At 47.0% G+C, this 14033-nt stretch overlaps 1 protein-coding gene and 1 long non-coding RNA gene across 2 annotated transcripts; one reads left to right on the top strand and one right to left on the bottom strand.

The window, feature by feature from the left end:
* Positions 1-487: 487 nt before the first annotated feature.
* On the bottom strand, positions 488-10300 carry PHYH (phytanoyl-CoA 2-hydroxylase). The gene is made up of 10 exons (XM_039730861.1): positions 10136-10300; positions 7927-7982; positions 7687-7797; positions 7437-7602; positions 6786-6867; positions 5581-5762; positions 4670-4819; positions 3535-3666; positions 1134-1928; positions 488-676 (listed from the first exon to the last, which is right to left on the bottom strand). Exons 1-9 carry the CDS (start codon positions 10232-10234, stop codon positions 1875-1877), a joined length of 1032 nt encoding a protein of 343 aa, XP_039586795.1. The 5' UTR covers positions 10235-10300; the 3' UTR covers positions 488-676; positions 1134-1874.
* Positions 670-1683, top strand: LOC120512503. Its single transcript, XR_005630034.1, has 2 exons — positions 670-1101; positions 1554-1683. It is a non-coding gene; the product is annotated as an uncharacterized LOC120512503 (long non-coding RNA).
* Positions 10301-14033: the final 3733 nt, after the last annotated feature.

The following is a 14033-nucleotide window of genomic DNA, read 5'->3' on the forward strand; positions in this document are numbered from 1 at the left end:
AGCAGAGGGATCTCCAACTCACTGGAAATCACCGACCTGGGCCCATGCTCTCCACAGGAGCTGATCAGTGCCAGGGTTCTAGAGGGCACGGGGAACCAGGACACCCAAAATCACCCACTGAGCCCTCACCAGACTTCTTGGTGTTGTGGTCAAACCAGAGGCTGCTGAGAGGTCTGGCTCCAGGTGGGAACCACAGCCCAGACTCCTCACTCCAGCACCAAGGGTGTAGGCCCTATACATAACTGTGCTCAAACCTCATTTTCTTTAAAGAACAAACAAGAAAACCTAGATATGCTGCACGAAGATGAAGAATCACAAAACAAGGCAGAAGGTGCCACAAGAGCCCATCACTGCAGCCTTTGGTCCTTTTTGGGTGGACTGGGGAGGAGTGGAAACAAGCTGAGCGTTGGTGCTTTGGCCTGGGGTGTTCAACAACACCCCCAGCACAGTTTCTGAGCAGCAGCAATGACACCACACAGCCCTCAAGTGCAGTTTTGCTCTGGTTTAGTCTTTATTTCAAAAAATAGATTCTGAAAACCAAAGAATCTTTCAGAAAGCAAGGAAAAACACTGTCAAAAGCAAGAGGATCATTTCAGTGTGCATCACTCCACCCTGCCACCACTGCGTCCCGGGGAGCATCCAAACACTTCCTCAGCCTGGCAGCAGCAAAAGGCACCTTTTCCCAGGCCTGCCAGACTCAAAGGATTCCCTCACTTCACACAGCCTTGCATCAGTTGTGCAAGGCCAGTGGGAGGCTGCTTTGTTGGCCCAGTAGCTCCCAACACTGTCAGACTCATATTTCACCTGTGCCAGAGCTGCCTGGTCAGGTATGATGCCACGCCAAGCCAAGCTTGAGGAGCTCTACCAGCAATCATATTCCTGTCCATAAATCCCATTTTTCTCTGTGAGTGGCTGCTGCTTTCTCTTTAGCCACTTCCTTACACCACTGCACCCACATCTTCATCAGCTACACTAGTAACTCCCCATGTCACTGAGGGCTTGTCTAAAACTCTTTTTTTTTTTTTTTGGCACAGGAAAACAAGTTGGAAATACTAGAAATTCTTGCATAAAATCCTACATTGGTATAGCATCATTCTAAAGGTGTGTCATGTTAAAAACTCAGCAAAAGGCACCTTTTCCCAGGCCTGCCAGACTCAAAGGATTCCCTCACTTCACACAGCCTTGCATCAGTTGTGCAAGGCCAGTGGGAGGCTGCTTTGTTGGCCCAGTAGCTCCCAACACTGTCAGACTCATATTTCACCTGTGCCAGAGCTGCCTGGTCAGGTATGATGCCACGCCAAGCCAAGCTTGAGGAGCTCTACCAGCAATCATATTCCTGTCCATAAATCCCATTTTTCTCTGTGAGTGGCTGCTGCTTTCTCTTTAGCCACTTCCTTACACCACTGCACCCACATCTTCATCAGCTACACTAGTAACTCCCCATGTCACTGAGGGCTTGTCTAAAACTTTTTTTTTTTTGGCACAGGAAAACAAGTTGGAAATACTAGAAATTCTTGCATAAAATCCTACATTGGTATAGCATCATTCTAAAGGTGTGTCATGTTAAAAACTTTTAAGAAACAAGAATGAAAACACCAAGAAAATCAAGGTGTTCTTTCAAGACTGATTTGATTGTCTAAGACACCTGCAGCAAATCTGTTTTTCTAGGTTAGGTTTCCTTTGACATACATCAGCCACCAAGCTCAGTGCAATTATTCTGAATTAGCATAGAACGATTTTGCAGTGCAGCATTTGGCTAAGTTACCATTACAGAGATCAACAAAGGGAATTCTGCCTGCCCAGGGTCTGTGTTCTTCCCCCAGAGAAGCTCATTCTCAGGTCCATGTTTCCCATCCTGCTCTTCACAGGGTCTTCTACAGGTTGATTCTTTCCCCTTGCACCAGCCGTGCTCGGAAGTTCCAAATATCCTTCAAAACAAAAATGAGACAAAGGAAAAGCACCTTGAGGGCCAGAAAAAAGTCACCAGGATTCCAGTTTACAGAGATGAAAATAGAGGATTGCTTAGTTCTTATCATCTTGTGAAGGTGAAATAAGACCTGGGCACTCCTCTGGGAGAAAACTCCAACTCTGGCTAAAAAAAAATCCTTAAAGCTACACGAGAACACAGAGACTTCTCTGTGGGGTTTGTAAGAACAACCTCATTTAGGGGTTTGTAAGAAAAACCTCATTTCCACTCAAGAGAAGGAGAGACTTCACATCCCTTTGGATTTCACCAAGCATCTAAATAACCCCAGGAACTGAAAGCCAAGCAAGCTGTGGCTTTACAGACATGAAAGATCAGCTTGCAAAACACAGCTGGGCACCCCACCACACCCAGGCACACTGGGGAAACACACAGAACAACACAAATCACCAAGGGTGAAATGTGGCAGCAGCTCTCAGGCCACAGAGAGCAACAGGCACAACTTTGCCAGGCATCGTCCTGGGAAAGGCTGTGAGAAGATCAGAGAAAAGAATGAGAAACAATTCTTATCTTCACTTGCTGTACCTGTTGCTGTGGACATGTGGAATGTGTTATGGAGATTTGTTTACCAAAGGGTCGTTTCTTAATTGGCCAGTGGTGATGGTGTTTGGATTGAAGGACCAGTTGGGTCCACCTGTATTGTGACTGTCTGTAAGGACAATGGATTTCTTAATAAGTCCAGTGTAATAAAGTGATTGATCAGCCTTCTGAGAATCATGGAGTCAATGCTAATTAATACCTGCCTGGGGGCCTGCAGTGACAGTGAAAAAGAAAGTTCCCCCCTCCAGAAAGCCCCAGATATTGTAAAACATGTACACTGTAAAATAAAATTGCTGCTTTTACATCCAGACTTTACTGCTTTGATACTGGCTTTGCACACGCTTGGGAACTGCTGCAGATTAAGATATTCAGAACTTTTTCACCCCAGCAAAAAGGTTTATTTATCTTTCAGTGGCTGGATCCCTGAAGAATTTACATTTGCTTTCTATTTTACTCAATGGTCTCAGTTATTCAGCAAGAGTCCATTAGTCCCATTTTTTTTTGAGGCAGAGGTATATCACTGCTGACAAACCTGCTACAGCCTCGAGTATAAACAACTGATGTGGGATTATATTTAAGCAAAAAAAAAAATCCATTTGTTATTGTGATCAGGTGTGGCTACTTCTTTTAAAAGGAAAATCCACCCACCATTGGGGGGGAACTGTGAGAACTGTGGACATAAAAACTGGACAAGCACTGAATTTATTCCAACTTACAGTTTCGAATTCGGAGCAATTTTTTTATTTATAAGCAGAGCTTCTGAAGGAATTTCTGGAGATCATAGGATGTGAGGAAGCTGCCAGTGAACAAGGCATTAGGAGGAAAAAGGCCCCAAAAAAGCCTGCCAGTCATGCTCTGAACATCAGGTCTTTTATCCTGCCAAGCACCTCTGCCTGGTACAGCCTGATCTGCCAAGCTAGGCACAGCAAAGAGCACCAATGTGCCACAGGAGAGACTTGGGAAAGGGAACTGACCTGGTTTGTAACAAAGGGCACTGAGCCAAGTCTCACCTTGAGCTCCACAGAAGTTGCATTGTATTTCTTGCAAACCATTTCCTGCAGCTCCTTCTCCAGGTGCTCCTGAGTTGTGTTCTTGACATCAATGTAGTGACACTCTGAGCTGGCAAAGTGGCAGCTGATGCTCTGTGTGAGGAAAGTGGGTGTCACTCACTGTCACACTGACAACAAACAACTGCTGGGGAAAAACTCATGCATTCCAGATTGTGGACACATCACTCCTTCCTTACAGATCATGCCAGCAAAACCCTTCCTCCTTTCCAAGTGTCCCCTTGGAGAAACACTCTTGCTGCTGATTTCCTTCTCTTCTTCCTTCCCTTCTCCCCCTCACTGCCTCAGCACAAGCTGAACTACTTGATCCCAGAATATCAGCAGCTGGAGGGAAAACAGGGAGAGCCAGGGCTGGGGCAGACCTCTGTGCTCTGAAAGGGCTCTCAGTTCCTGCACCCAGAGGGTCACAACCCACTTAGATTAAATCCACCAACAAACTGCCACAGGGGCTGAAAGAACAAGCCACACAATAGGCAAACCAAAATAAAACAGAGCAGCCCATGCTGCAGTGCCTGGATGAATCCCTTCTGAGGTGGGACCAGGCCTCCAAAGGAGGGCACTTCTGCCTGTTTCAGATAATAAATAATCATGCATGTCAACAAATCTTTTATAGAAAAATGGCTTGTGCAATCATATAAATAAATATTATTTATTGAATGATGGAGACTCTTGTTATCCAGAGATAACAGGATACCAAGAAGACAGGGAAAAAAGATAAGGTAAAGTCCTGATATCTGGGACAGCTGAAAGGAACTTTCAGAAAAGCAAGTACAGCCAGACAGGCTTTAATTTAAACATGGATTCAACATCTAATTCCTACTCCTGTTCTGTTTTTCCCAAGCAGCTGCACAGCATGCTCTTCTTACAGAAGACAGATGTTTAAAAATAAAATAATAAATAACCAAGAGAGTGCTGAAGTACATTAGGAAGATAAAAACTCTTTAAAACATTCATCAATGTATTCATGAACTGAGAAAGGGTTCAAAGGGGGTGGGGGATAAAAATAGAGGGATAGTTAGATAATTTTTTTTTTAATCAAGAATATAAAAAACTTTATCAAGAGATAAAGTTTCCCTACCTTTCGAAAACCTGATGTCCTGTTTATCCCAGAGCCATGAATGAGCAGGGGATGGAAGAACACTGTGTCTCCCTTCTCCATGACAAGGTGAACCTTGGGAATCTTCTCATCCTCCTCAAGTAGCCCATGGAAAAGTTTGTTGGTCTTACCCTAAGGAAGAAAAAGGCTGAACTGAAATCACTCAGAATTAGAGGAAATGCTGATTCTCAGCACACAGCAGGAACAGCTATGGATCTGCTTTCCCTGGAGAGAACATTCCATATGCCAAGCTAAAAATCTGACTATTGTCTACTAGTCCTTCTACCTCAAGCCTGACATCCAGAAAAAATGATACCTTCTGTATTTTCTGCAGCTGGATTTGGACAATGACATTCTCAGCTGGAGAGAACAGAGAAGAGCACTGGGAAACCCCACAAGGGTGGCCTGATGCCACTGCTGGAGTCCAGCCTTCTGCTCCTGCTACAACCACACCAATGACAGCCAGGCCACAAAACACACTCTGAAGAGGAAGATACCACTTGGTATTTTATTCCATCCAGCTGTTTACTGACAGACTTCTCCTCTTTGGGAGGAGACAGTACACATGCTACCAGGCAGGAACACGTTGACAGGAGGAGACAGAGCCCCCACACTTGGCAAGGGCAGTGGAAAATGTTGGCATGTGTTTATACTGTCATGCCACAACGTGCTGGACATTTTCCAGGTGAAGGTGGGAACAGAGGCAAATCTACCCTTGTCACATGGAGTGAGGTCACCCAAGAAACCCTCTCCCAAATCACAAATATTTGCATAAACAGAACAAAAAAAATCACTGAAAACCTCAGCTTTGACCTGCATATCCTCCCCTTACAGTGAGTCCAAAACACACCCCCTTCCTGCACGCCCTTCCCAAGCCCTCCATGGCTCTCTACCTGCAGCTCTGGATAACCATGGGGCTTCAGGGCTGTCCTGTGTGTCCCTGGCTGCACGACCAGGCAGCCGTTGTCCCGGTGAGCGCTCTCCATGGCGGTCCAGGCGCACACGATGCGCGACGCAGGCCGGAAGGGGAAGTAGTGCAGGTCCTGATGCATGGGGTGCAGAAAGGTCTGCTTGTCTGCAACACAGGTTCAGAAACCTCCAGCACCACCAAATGTGACACAGCCTTCTCCTTCTGTTAAACCACTGTGGCACATGCTAAGGAGCTGCTGCTTCCTGCTGGAGATGCCTGGTGCACTCAGTGCCTGCCCCAGCCCAGCCATGGAAGCCAAGCAGGTGAGCTGCCACCAGCCCAAAATGGACCATGGTGGTGGCTCTTGGATCACACAGGGAAAGCCAGGAGGCTGCTTAAGCTCTGTGACCCCTCAGAAGTCTCCTTTTGCTGGCCTTCACCACCAGCACACATTTTTCATCACTCATTTTGGCTGCTCTCCAGTTTTGAGGACTTTACCCAGCAGTGTTGCACAAACCTCCTGAGCACAAAGACCTTCCAACAGCTGTGCCGCTCTCCAGTTTTGAGAACTTTACCCAGCACAGTGCTGCACAAACCTCCTGAGCACAAAGACCTTCCAACAGCTGTGCTGTCTGCAGGCACGGGATGTACTGCTGTGACACAAACAGAATCACCCTGTCTGTGCTGCACCCTGCTTGTGTTTATTTCGCTTTCTCTTTAAAAGGCGGGGGGAAATCTCAATTTATGGACTGCAGCCTCCACAGAGAGTTTCTGCCCCAGAGGCTCTCTTCCATGAAGTCTAAACATGAATAAATATTCTTGAAGTTTTGCTTGTTATTTTTCCCCCTATGGAAATGGAAACAAATCCACACCAGAAGAGCCTTTTATATATAATTTATGTAATTGGCCGTTGATTTTGCTTCTTAAATAGAAACAGTTAGGATATTTCTACTTGCCTCATTTGCCATACTATTTAGACTTTGTGCAGCCTCAAAAACTCTCCTGTGTTTTCTCATCTTGTCTCATTAAACCAAGGTAAAAAGCAAACAAACTACCACCAAAATGGCTTTGTAAATTTTCAATGTTATTTGGGTTTAATTTTTTTTACAGCTTTTCTAAAACAGTAACTTCAGTTCTGGCATACACACAATAATTCACCCATTTTCCCCTAATCCAAGTTTTCCTTACCAGAATCTGGGAGTTTATTTATCAGCATGGTGTGCATTGCCATGATGTTTGGCCCTGTGAAGCACTCAACATATTTGAGGACCTACAAAGAAGAAAGCATTAGGGGAAAAAAATTCAGAAACATGAAAAACAAGAGGAAATATTGCTGAGGAAGCACTGGGAGCTGGATGTTTGGCTGAGGACAAGGGTACAGGAGGAGATCAGAGAGGATGGAGGGATGCAGGACACAAGGGAGGGAGGGATTGGCACACAAATGGGAATGGTGGGAGGAGGCCAAGAGGGAAGCAGGCTGCTGAGAAGATGGGGAGGGTGCTCCCACAGAGCTCTATCTGCCACATGAATACTGGCTGCAAGGCTGGACCTGCCCAGGGACAGATGTTTGCCTGGATAAAACACATTCAGAACGAGTGGCTGATCTGCCCCTCTAGCCTGGCATGGTTTGGCCAAGTCACATTCCTGACTGGCTCCACACCAGGGGAAGAGCAGCACTGCTTTAAGTCTTGTGCCCCAGCCTCCATCCATGCTCTGCTCATGCAGAACACTCTTAAAGGCTGACTTATCTTCCTTCCTCACTCTAGTGTTTATGGGAGTGACCTGCAGGGTCAGACACCTCCATACAGGCTCTTCCACCATCACCACCCTTTGTTTTACCTCAGGCAGAGTGCAGTATCTGAACAGCTCTTCATCTTCCTGGAAGTCCTGCACTTTATTAACCACGTTTTCAGACTGACCAAACTGGGATTTCCGGGACTCGTCCTTCATTATCATAACTCCTGGTGGCTTCACCTCTCTTTTGCAGATCCTTGTGAACTCCTTCCTGCAAACCAGAGGGAACATCCATGTTGGAACAATCTCCAGCTCCCCAGAGTTGCCCCCAGCCCGTGAGGCGAGTGCCTGGTACCTGAAGCGCTCGATGTCCTGGTGGGAAACGAGGCCCTTGATGAGCAGGTAGCCATTGTCCTCATAGAACTGCCTCTGCTCTGTGCTCAGCACATCGTTGTCCAGGGTGTAGCTGGGACACAGGGGGACACGTTAGCCATGCCTGGTGACCAACTAGGGGCATGTGTTTAGGGCAAAAAGAGCTGAGCTGAGCTCTGAAGGTTGTTTTGCTTTCATCTCTACCAAGGAAGGTGGAGCTTACCAAAACCTCCCTGCATGAGGAGCAACACTGACTTGGGCTGAAGTAGGAATGCTTATCTGGGGTGGGAATTAAGGAATATACAACCAAGAAAATAGATTAGAACATTATCTACAGGTATGAGTCCTTGATCCTACAGTGCTGTTCATCTTAAAGGCAGGTGCTGTGCTGGACACTCAATCCACGTTCTTCTTCATTTTGTTTCCATAATAATAAATTAGAATAAAAAATATTCTAAAAAATGAAAATACTCTAAAACAATAAAGCAATAGGACTAAATCAGAGGTTTCACATTCTCATACAGTGTTCCAAACCTTCACTATCTCTCCAGTTACTGCAGAGATCATTTCCCTTCCAAATGACAGTGATAGCAGGAAGAAAGGAGAGCTTTAGGCTTGTCCTCCACTTCAAGTCATTTCAACAGGTTTTAAAAAAGCTTTTTTTTTTCTCTTATGCAGAGACACATTCTCATCAACAGGGTAATTAAACCACACTTGCTAAATAAGCCTCACAAGAGCTTTATGCATGGTATTGAAGTGTCATCCATAACAAAAATGAGCATTTTCATGCTGATCTTTTGGTCTGCACAGGCATGTTTGCTTCAGGGTTTTATGAAAACCACTGACTTTCCTCTACTGCTCATAAAACCATGAATGCTTTGGGAATAAGAAATAGGTTTCATCACAGCAGCTGTGTCCATGATCCCCACACCAGAAAGCTTAAACATTATCTTGTCAAGAGTCACATACAGTGGGAGAAGAACAACACATGCAAAAATGTGTGGCAAAAATGACGAGCCGGGGGAGGAAGATGAGCTGGGGACTGGACGGAGGACAGAGAGAAGAACACAAGGAGACCAGCTGGCAACTGCCACAGCAGGTCCCAGAGTAAGGAACCCCCAGCTGAGGGCACAAGTGCTTCACACACCACATTTCAGGCCTAATATCACTGAATATGGGACTCCTGATCATTCAGGCTCCTGAATGTCCACAGACAGCTGATGGAGACACAGGCACTGGCTGAACCCCAGCACGGGCCCTCCTCAGCACCTCCACCTCCCCAGTGGGGGGACAGCAAACAAGGCTGGACTCCATTTCAGCACCTTCCTCCCAGGCTTTGCAGTGCCTCCTCCTCTCACTAGTTTTGCTCTTGACACTTTGCAACATTCAGAGAACAAGTCTGGGCTGCCTGGACAACTGAAACCACGAGGTGCAGATATTAAAACAAAACCAGTGAACCAATGTACCATTTGATGTATCAAATAAATCATTCTTATTAGAGTCTGTAATTTACTTTACCCACACACCTTTGTTGCTCCAGCCCAGATGTGTTTTGGTCCAAAGCTATTTGCATCATGACCCAGATTCAAACACAAACAGGTTGTGCAGCACCTCTCCTTACTTCCTGTATGTTATAACCAGGGTGTTTTTCCTAAAATTTATTCCTAACTTTGTGTTCCTACCTGTGTTATGTCAGTCTGAGTCAACAACTATCCATCTGCCTTCTTATTTTTAATCGATTTGAGGACTTCTACATCCTGTTTGATCGCATCGTCTTCTATGTATTATAATTCAGAGGTAACTTGTCAGCATTGCGTTCTGAGAAAAAGTTCTTTTTTAAAAGCAACATTTATGACGTTTATCCACTTAACTTTTGGAACCACGGGACATATCAACGCAAAAACTTATTTTTACCCAGTTTTCCTTTGCCTTATGTTGGCAGCCTCCAACATTTCCACCTCTGTTCCCCCTCACAAACCAAACCTTGATGTTTTTCCTGCTGCTGCTCTACCAGTCGACTCTGTACCTTTCAACGAAATCTGTGACTTGCCGTGCAACTTCCAAGCCATGCGGGGTTGAATTTCTAGGAGGAAAATTCGCTGCAGGGAATCCTCTGGCTCGGTGCTGGGGGGCTGTGCCGAGATCCACATCCCAGCTGCCCACAGCCCGCGGGGCTCAGGGAGAGGCTTTGGGGCGCGTCAGCTACTGACCCCGAAATTCCACGGGAGCGCTGTCCTCCAGCACCAGGACACAGGGCAGGGCTCGCCCTGCGTGTCCCTGCCAGGCCGGTGTCCCTGCCGGACAAACCACGGGCCCACAAGGGCGCGGGGAGCGAGGGGCAAAGCGCGCCGGGCTGGGCGAAGCGGAGCTCCGACCCGCGCGGAGCCAACGCGCTGCACCGCCCCTTCCCGACCCCACACCCGCAAGGATACAGGAGCCGGGGCCGCTGCCAGCCGCGGGGAGAGGTGCCGCAGGATGGTGTCCAGCCGGGCTGCCGAGCGCTCCCCGAGCCGCTCCCCGAGCCGCTCCATGACGCCCAGGCGGCCTCAGCGTTATCCCGGCCGGGGCGGAGCTGCCGCATGCTCAGAGCCCGAGCGCCCTCAGGGCTCCGGGTCAGCCGGGAGGCACGGCGGTGGGAAGGGCCTGAGGGAAGCCGGGGCGGAGCCGGTGCTGTCAGAGCCCGGATCCCGGCGGGCGAGGCGGGTGTGCGGGGCGGGAGGCGGCCGTGAGGGAGCGGCGGCCGTGAGGGAGCGGCGGCCGTGAGGGAGCGGCGGCCGTGAGGCGCCGGAGCCGCGGACCCACAGCGCCCTCAGAGCGCCGGAGCCGCGGACCCACAGCACCCCCGGGCGGAACGCGCCTGAGGGAGGCCAGGCCGGGCGTGCGGAGAGCTTGGAATTTTCCCTGCTGATTTCGCCCTCCCACTTCCCCTCTTTTTCCCGTTTTCTGCCATCAGTGAATTTCATCAGCCCCGTGTGGAGAGCAGCGCTTGGCACAATGCGCTCCTGAGGCCGGCATGGATCGATGCCTTATCTCCTGTCTCTAAGGAGACCGTCAGAGTTCGCCTCATCCCTCCATGAAAAGGTTTGGAGAGGTTGTTGCAGCCCCAGTGTGAAAACAGATCTCACACCTGCTGGGTTGTCCATAAAACCCTCGCTCATGAGCGGTCCAGGGCCTGTTCCCAAAGAGGCACCATCACATGTCTCCTGTAGCTCCAGGCAGGCCCATGGTGACAGGGTGTGCAGCAAAATTCTGCTTACAGCTGCTTCTGGAAGTTCAGCTCCCATTCTGCAACAGGTTTTCTGGAAACTGGGGTGATGTGTTGGTGGATCAAAAACTCAGCTGTCAATACACTAAGCTTCATGTTAGTGCTGCAAATGGACAGAAGCCAAGGCATGGGTAGGAAGGGTTTCTGTACATAAACTCTATCCTGGAAGCTGGTTCCCTTTAAAACTCAGTGGCAAAACTCCCATTGCTTTAAATGAACTACAGCAGGTTTATAAACTGCTCTGATCTGTGGTGCATTCATGTTTATGGCTCTTACAATATGTTTGGTGGACTCACTCCCTTCAGGGGCATAACAGAACAGGCTGTTCACAGAAGTGGGACAAACAAGGTTGGGAACCCAGGAAAAAACCCTCTTAATGATTGTGTATACTGACAGAGGCAAGAGAACAGGCACTGTGAAGGTACAACATCAGCAGCAGTGACAGCACCCTTCATTGCCAATAAAATCAGACCTTTGACTCCTGAGCCACAGGAAAACTCTTAGTCATATGAAAACAGAAAGTTAAAAGTCCCTCAAATCAAACTAGTGAGGGGGAACAGGAAAAAAAAAAGCAACTAGAGTAATAGCTTTATTACTGAACTCCTAATTACAACTGCATTGAAAGGCCTATATATAATTTAGATCTATGCTGCAATTGCTTTCACAATCCAAACTGAAACAGGAACCTCAATAAATCTCATCTGTTTCAAAGTTTAGGTAAAAGCCCTAACAAAGAGATGAAGCAGAATAATACTACACATGCCTGTTGTGGCATGGACCTGTTTGCAATGTAGATATTTCTTCCACAGGTACGTGTTTGGCAATATCTTATGCAAAGGTGTCCTTCATACCTGTAAAAAATGAACAAAAAGTAGGGATTTGGCTGTACTGATTTAGGAGAACTAAGATGCTTTTATGTATACATAATACACACTTACATAAATATATATAGGATCAGAGAACATCCTGAGTTGAAAAGGACCCACAAGGACCACCAGTCCAACTCCTGAAGTCCAGCACAAGACAAGCCCAAGGATCCCACCCTGTGCCTGAGAATGTTGTCCGAAGGCTTCTTGAACTCTGTCAGCCTTGGTGCTGTGATACTTCCCTGCAGAGCCTGTCCCAGTGCCCAGCCATCCTCTGGGTGAAGAATCCTTTCCTAATATATGCTTTTTTAAACAAGAAGAGCCTCAAAACCCCCTAATGTCTCTGTGCATTAAATACCATGATTCCTTTTTACATACAGCCTCTGGCAATCTCGACAGCAGTGTCACTGGCCCGCCCCGTTGTATTCTGTCACACGCCAAAGAATTCAGCAGCCTCGCCCACCTTGGCAGGAGCAGCGGGTGGCTGAGGTCACTGCCCTGTATTTGTACCCTCCCGCTGATGGATCGAACTTTAACACAACAAAAGATCGATCTGCTGGCACCACACAGGGACGCGGAGGCTGCTGTGGTGTAGCCACACCCCCGAGAATTAGAAGTGTGTGGACACCTGAAAAAACCACCCCATCCTTCGCATCTAAACAGCCCAGAGGGAATAATTTTCAAATCCATTGATAAGCATCACTGAAATACAGGCTGAATCTCATGAACCCAGGAAAAGAAACAAGGGAGAAATTTTCTTTGTTAAGGAAACTGATGGTAGCATTAATCATTGTATTAATATGGATGGCATTTAAGAGAGGCTGTGTCTTTGCAAAGTACTTTTACAGCTATGTCTGTCAGTTTCCTGAATTTTATAGAACATTTTCATACAGATGGTTTGCATTTGGCTTTTTGTTTTAATGTTTTCTGTTCATTAAATCACAAAACTAATAAAAACTAAACGATTGAGATTCCTCCAGCAGCACAGGAACATTCCTAATGCACAGTCTTATAATTTAATAAGCATCTCAATTGACTATTAAAATCCACATTATGATCAGAACTGTAATTCCAAAGATGAGGTCTTCTGAAAGCTTAATTTACTGTGGTGGGAAGTGGCAGCTGCTCCAACTCAGCAAAATTAGCTTTTTTAACTGAGATGCCAGGGAAAACAGATGTTGATGAGACAATAACAACAAAATCCACCACCAACATGCAGGTTCATTTCTCATCACCAGAGTCAAGAAGGGCTTCTATGGATGGTAGAAGGGAGAAGGAGGGAAAGGGAGATATGGATTAATCAGAGACCAGAACAAGGGGCATAGTGACAAAGGACGTGGAAAGGGTCAAGGGTCTTGATGACTTCTCTGCCTTGGCCTTTGCTTTAGCTCCTGACTGAATTCCTTTAGTTCCTCTGCTGAATTCCAAGCTTTGGCCAACCCTTATCCTAAGGAGGAGCTACTGCCAGGCTCCTCTGCAGCTGTCCCAAACTTCTCAGCTGGGGGTGCCCACCCATTCCTTATTGACACATCCCTTTGGAAATACCAGAGACAGCTGGATCCACCAGTGCTCTGAGCAGAGGGTGTAAAAACCCCAGTTGTGTTGGCTCTTCCAGTGCCAGCCCACCTTGGCAACCAGTGATCCAGAAAGGAAAAGTCTCCCTCACAGAAATGTTGCTCTTATTCATGTCCACAGCTCCCGAAAGGGATCCCATTCTCCCTCATGACGACCCAGCTGGGAAAAACACCTTCCAAAGGGCTGAACAAGAGGGTGTTTTATTACCTTTCCCCTTTTGAAGCACCAGTCACAGGGGCTGCAATCACACCTCGTGGTCAGAATGCAGACATGAGCTCAGGTGGCTCTTCCCAGTGTTCACCTGACTTCCAGTGGGACACCAGTGAAGCACTAAAGATCAGCCACCATGCCCGCCCAACCCTCTCACTGCAGCAGTCACATTAACTTTCATTATCTCCTTATTAGAAAAGGTTCAATCCTGAGTTTAGAGCAGAATGTGAAATCAAGAAATACCTAACAAAAAGGACCAAATTATTCTGGCTTTATATACTGCCACAGATTTAAAGTGTTGTTTTTCCTGATGCAAGGGGGAAAGCAAAACGCTGAAGAAAACATCAGGCTAAAGAGCAACAACTGTTATAAATTTTCCAAAAATATATGCTGTTTATCAAATGTGTTGATTAG

This window comes from Passer montanus, unplaced genomic scaffold (genome assembly GCF_014805655.1).
Source record: "Passer montanus isolate IOZ18808 unplaced genomic scaffold, ASM1480565v1 scaffold74, whole genome shotgun sequence".
NCBI classification, from domain to species: domain Eukaryota; kingdom Metazoa; phylum Chordata; class Aves; order Passeriformes; family Passeridae; genus Passer; species Passer montanus.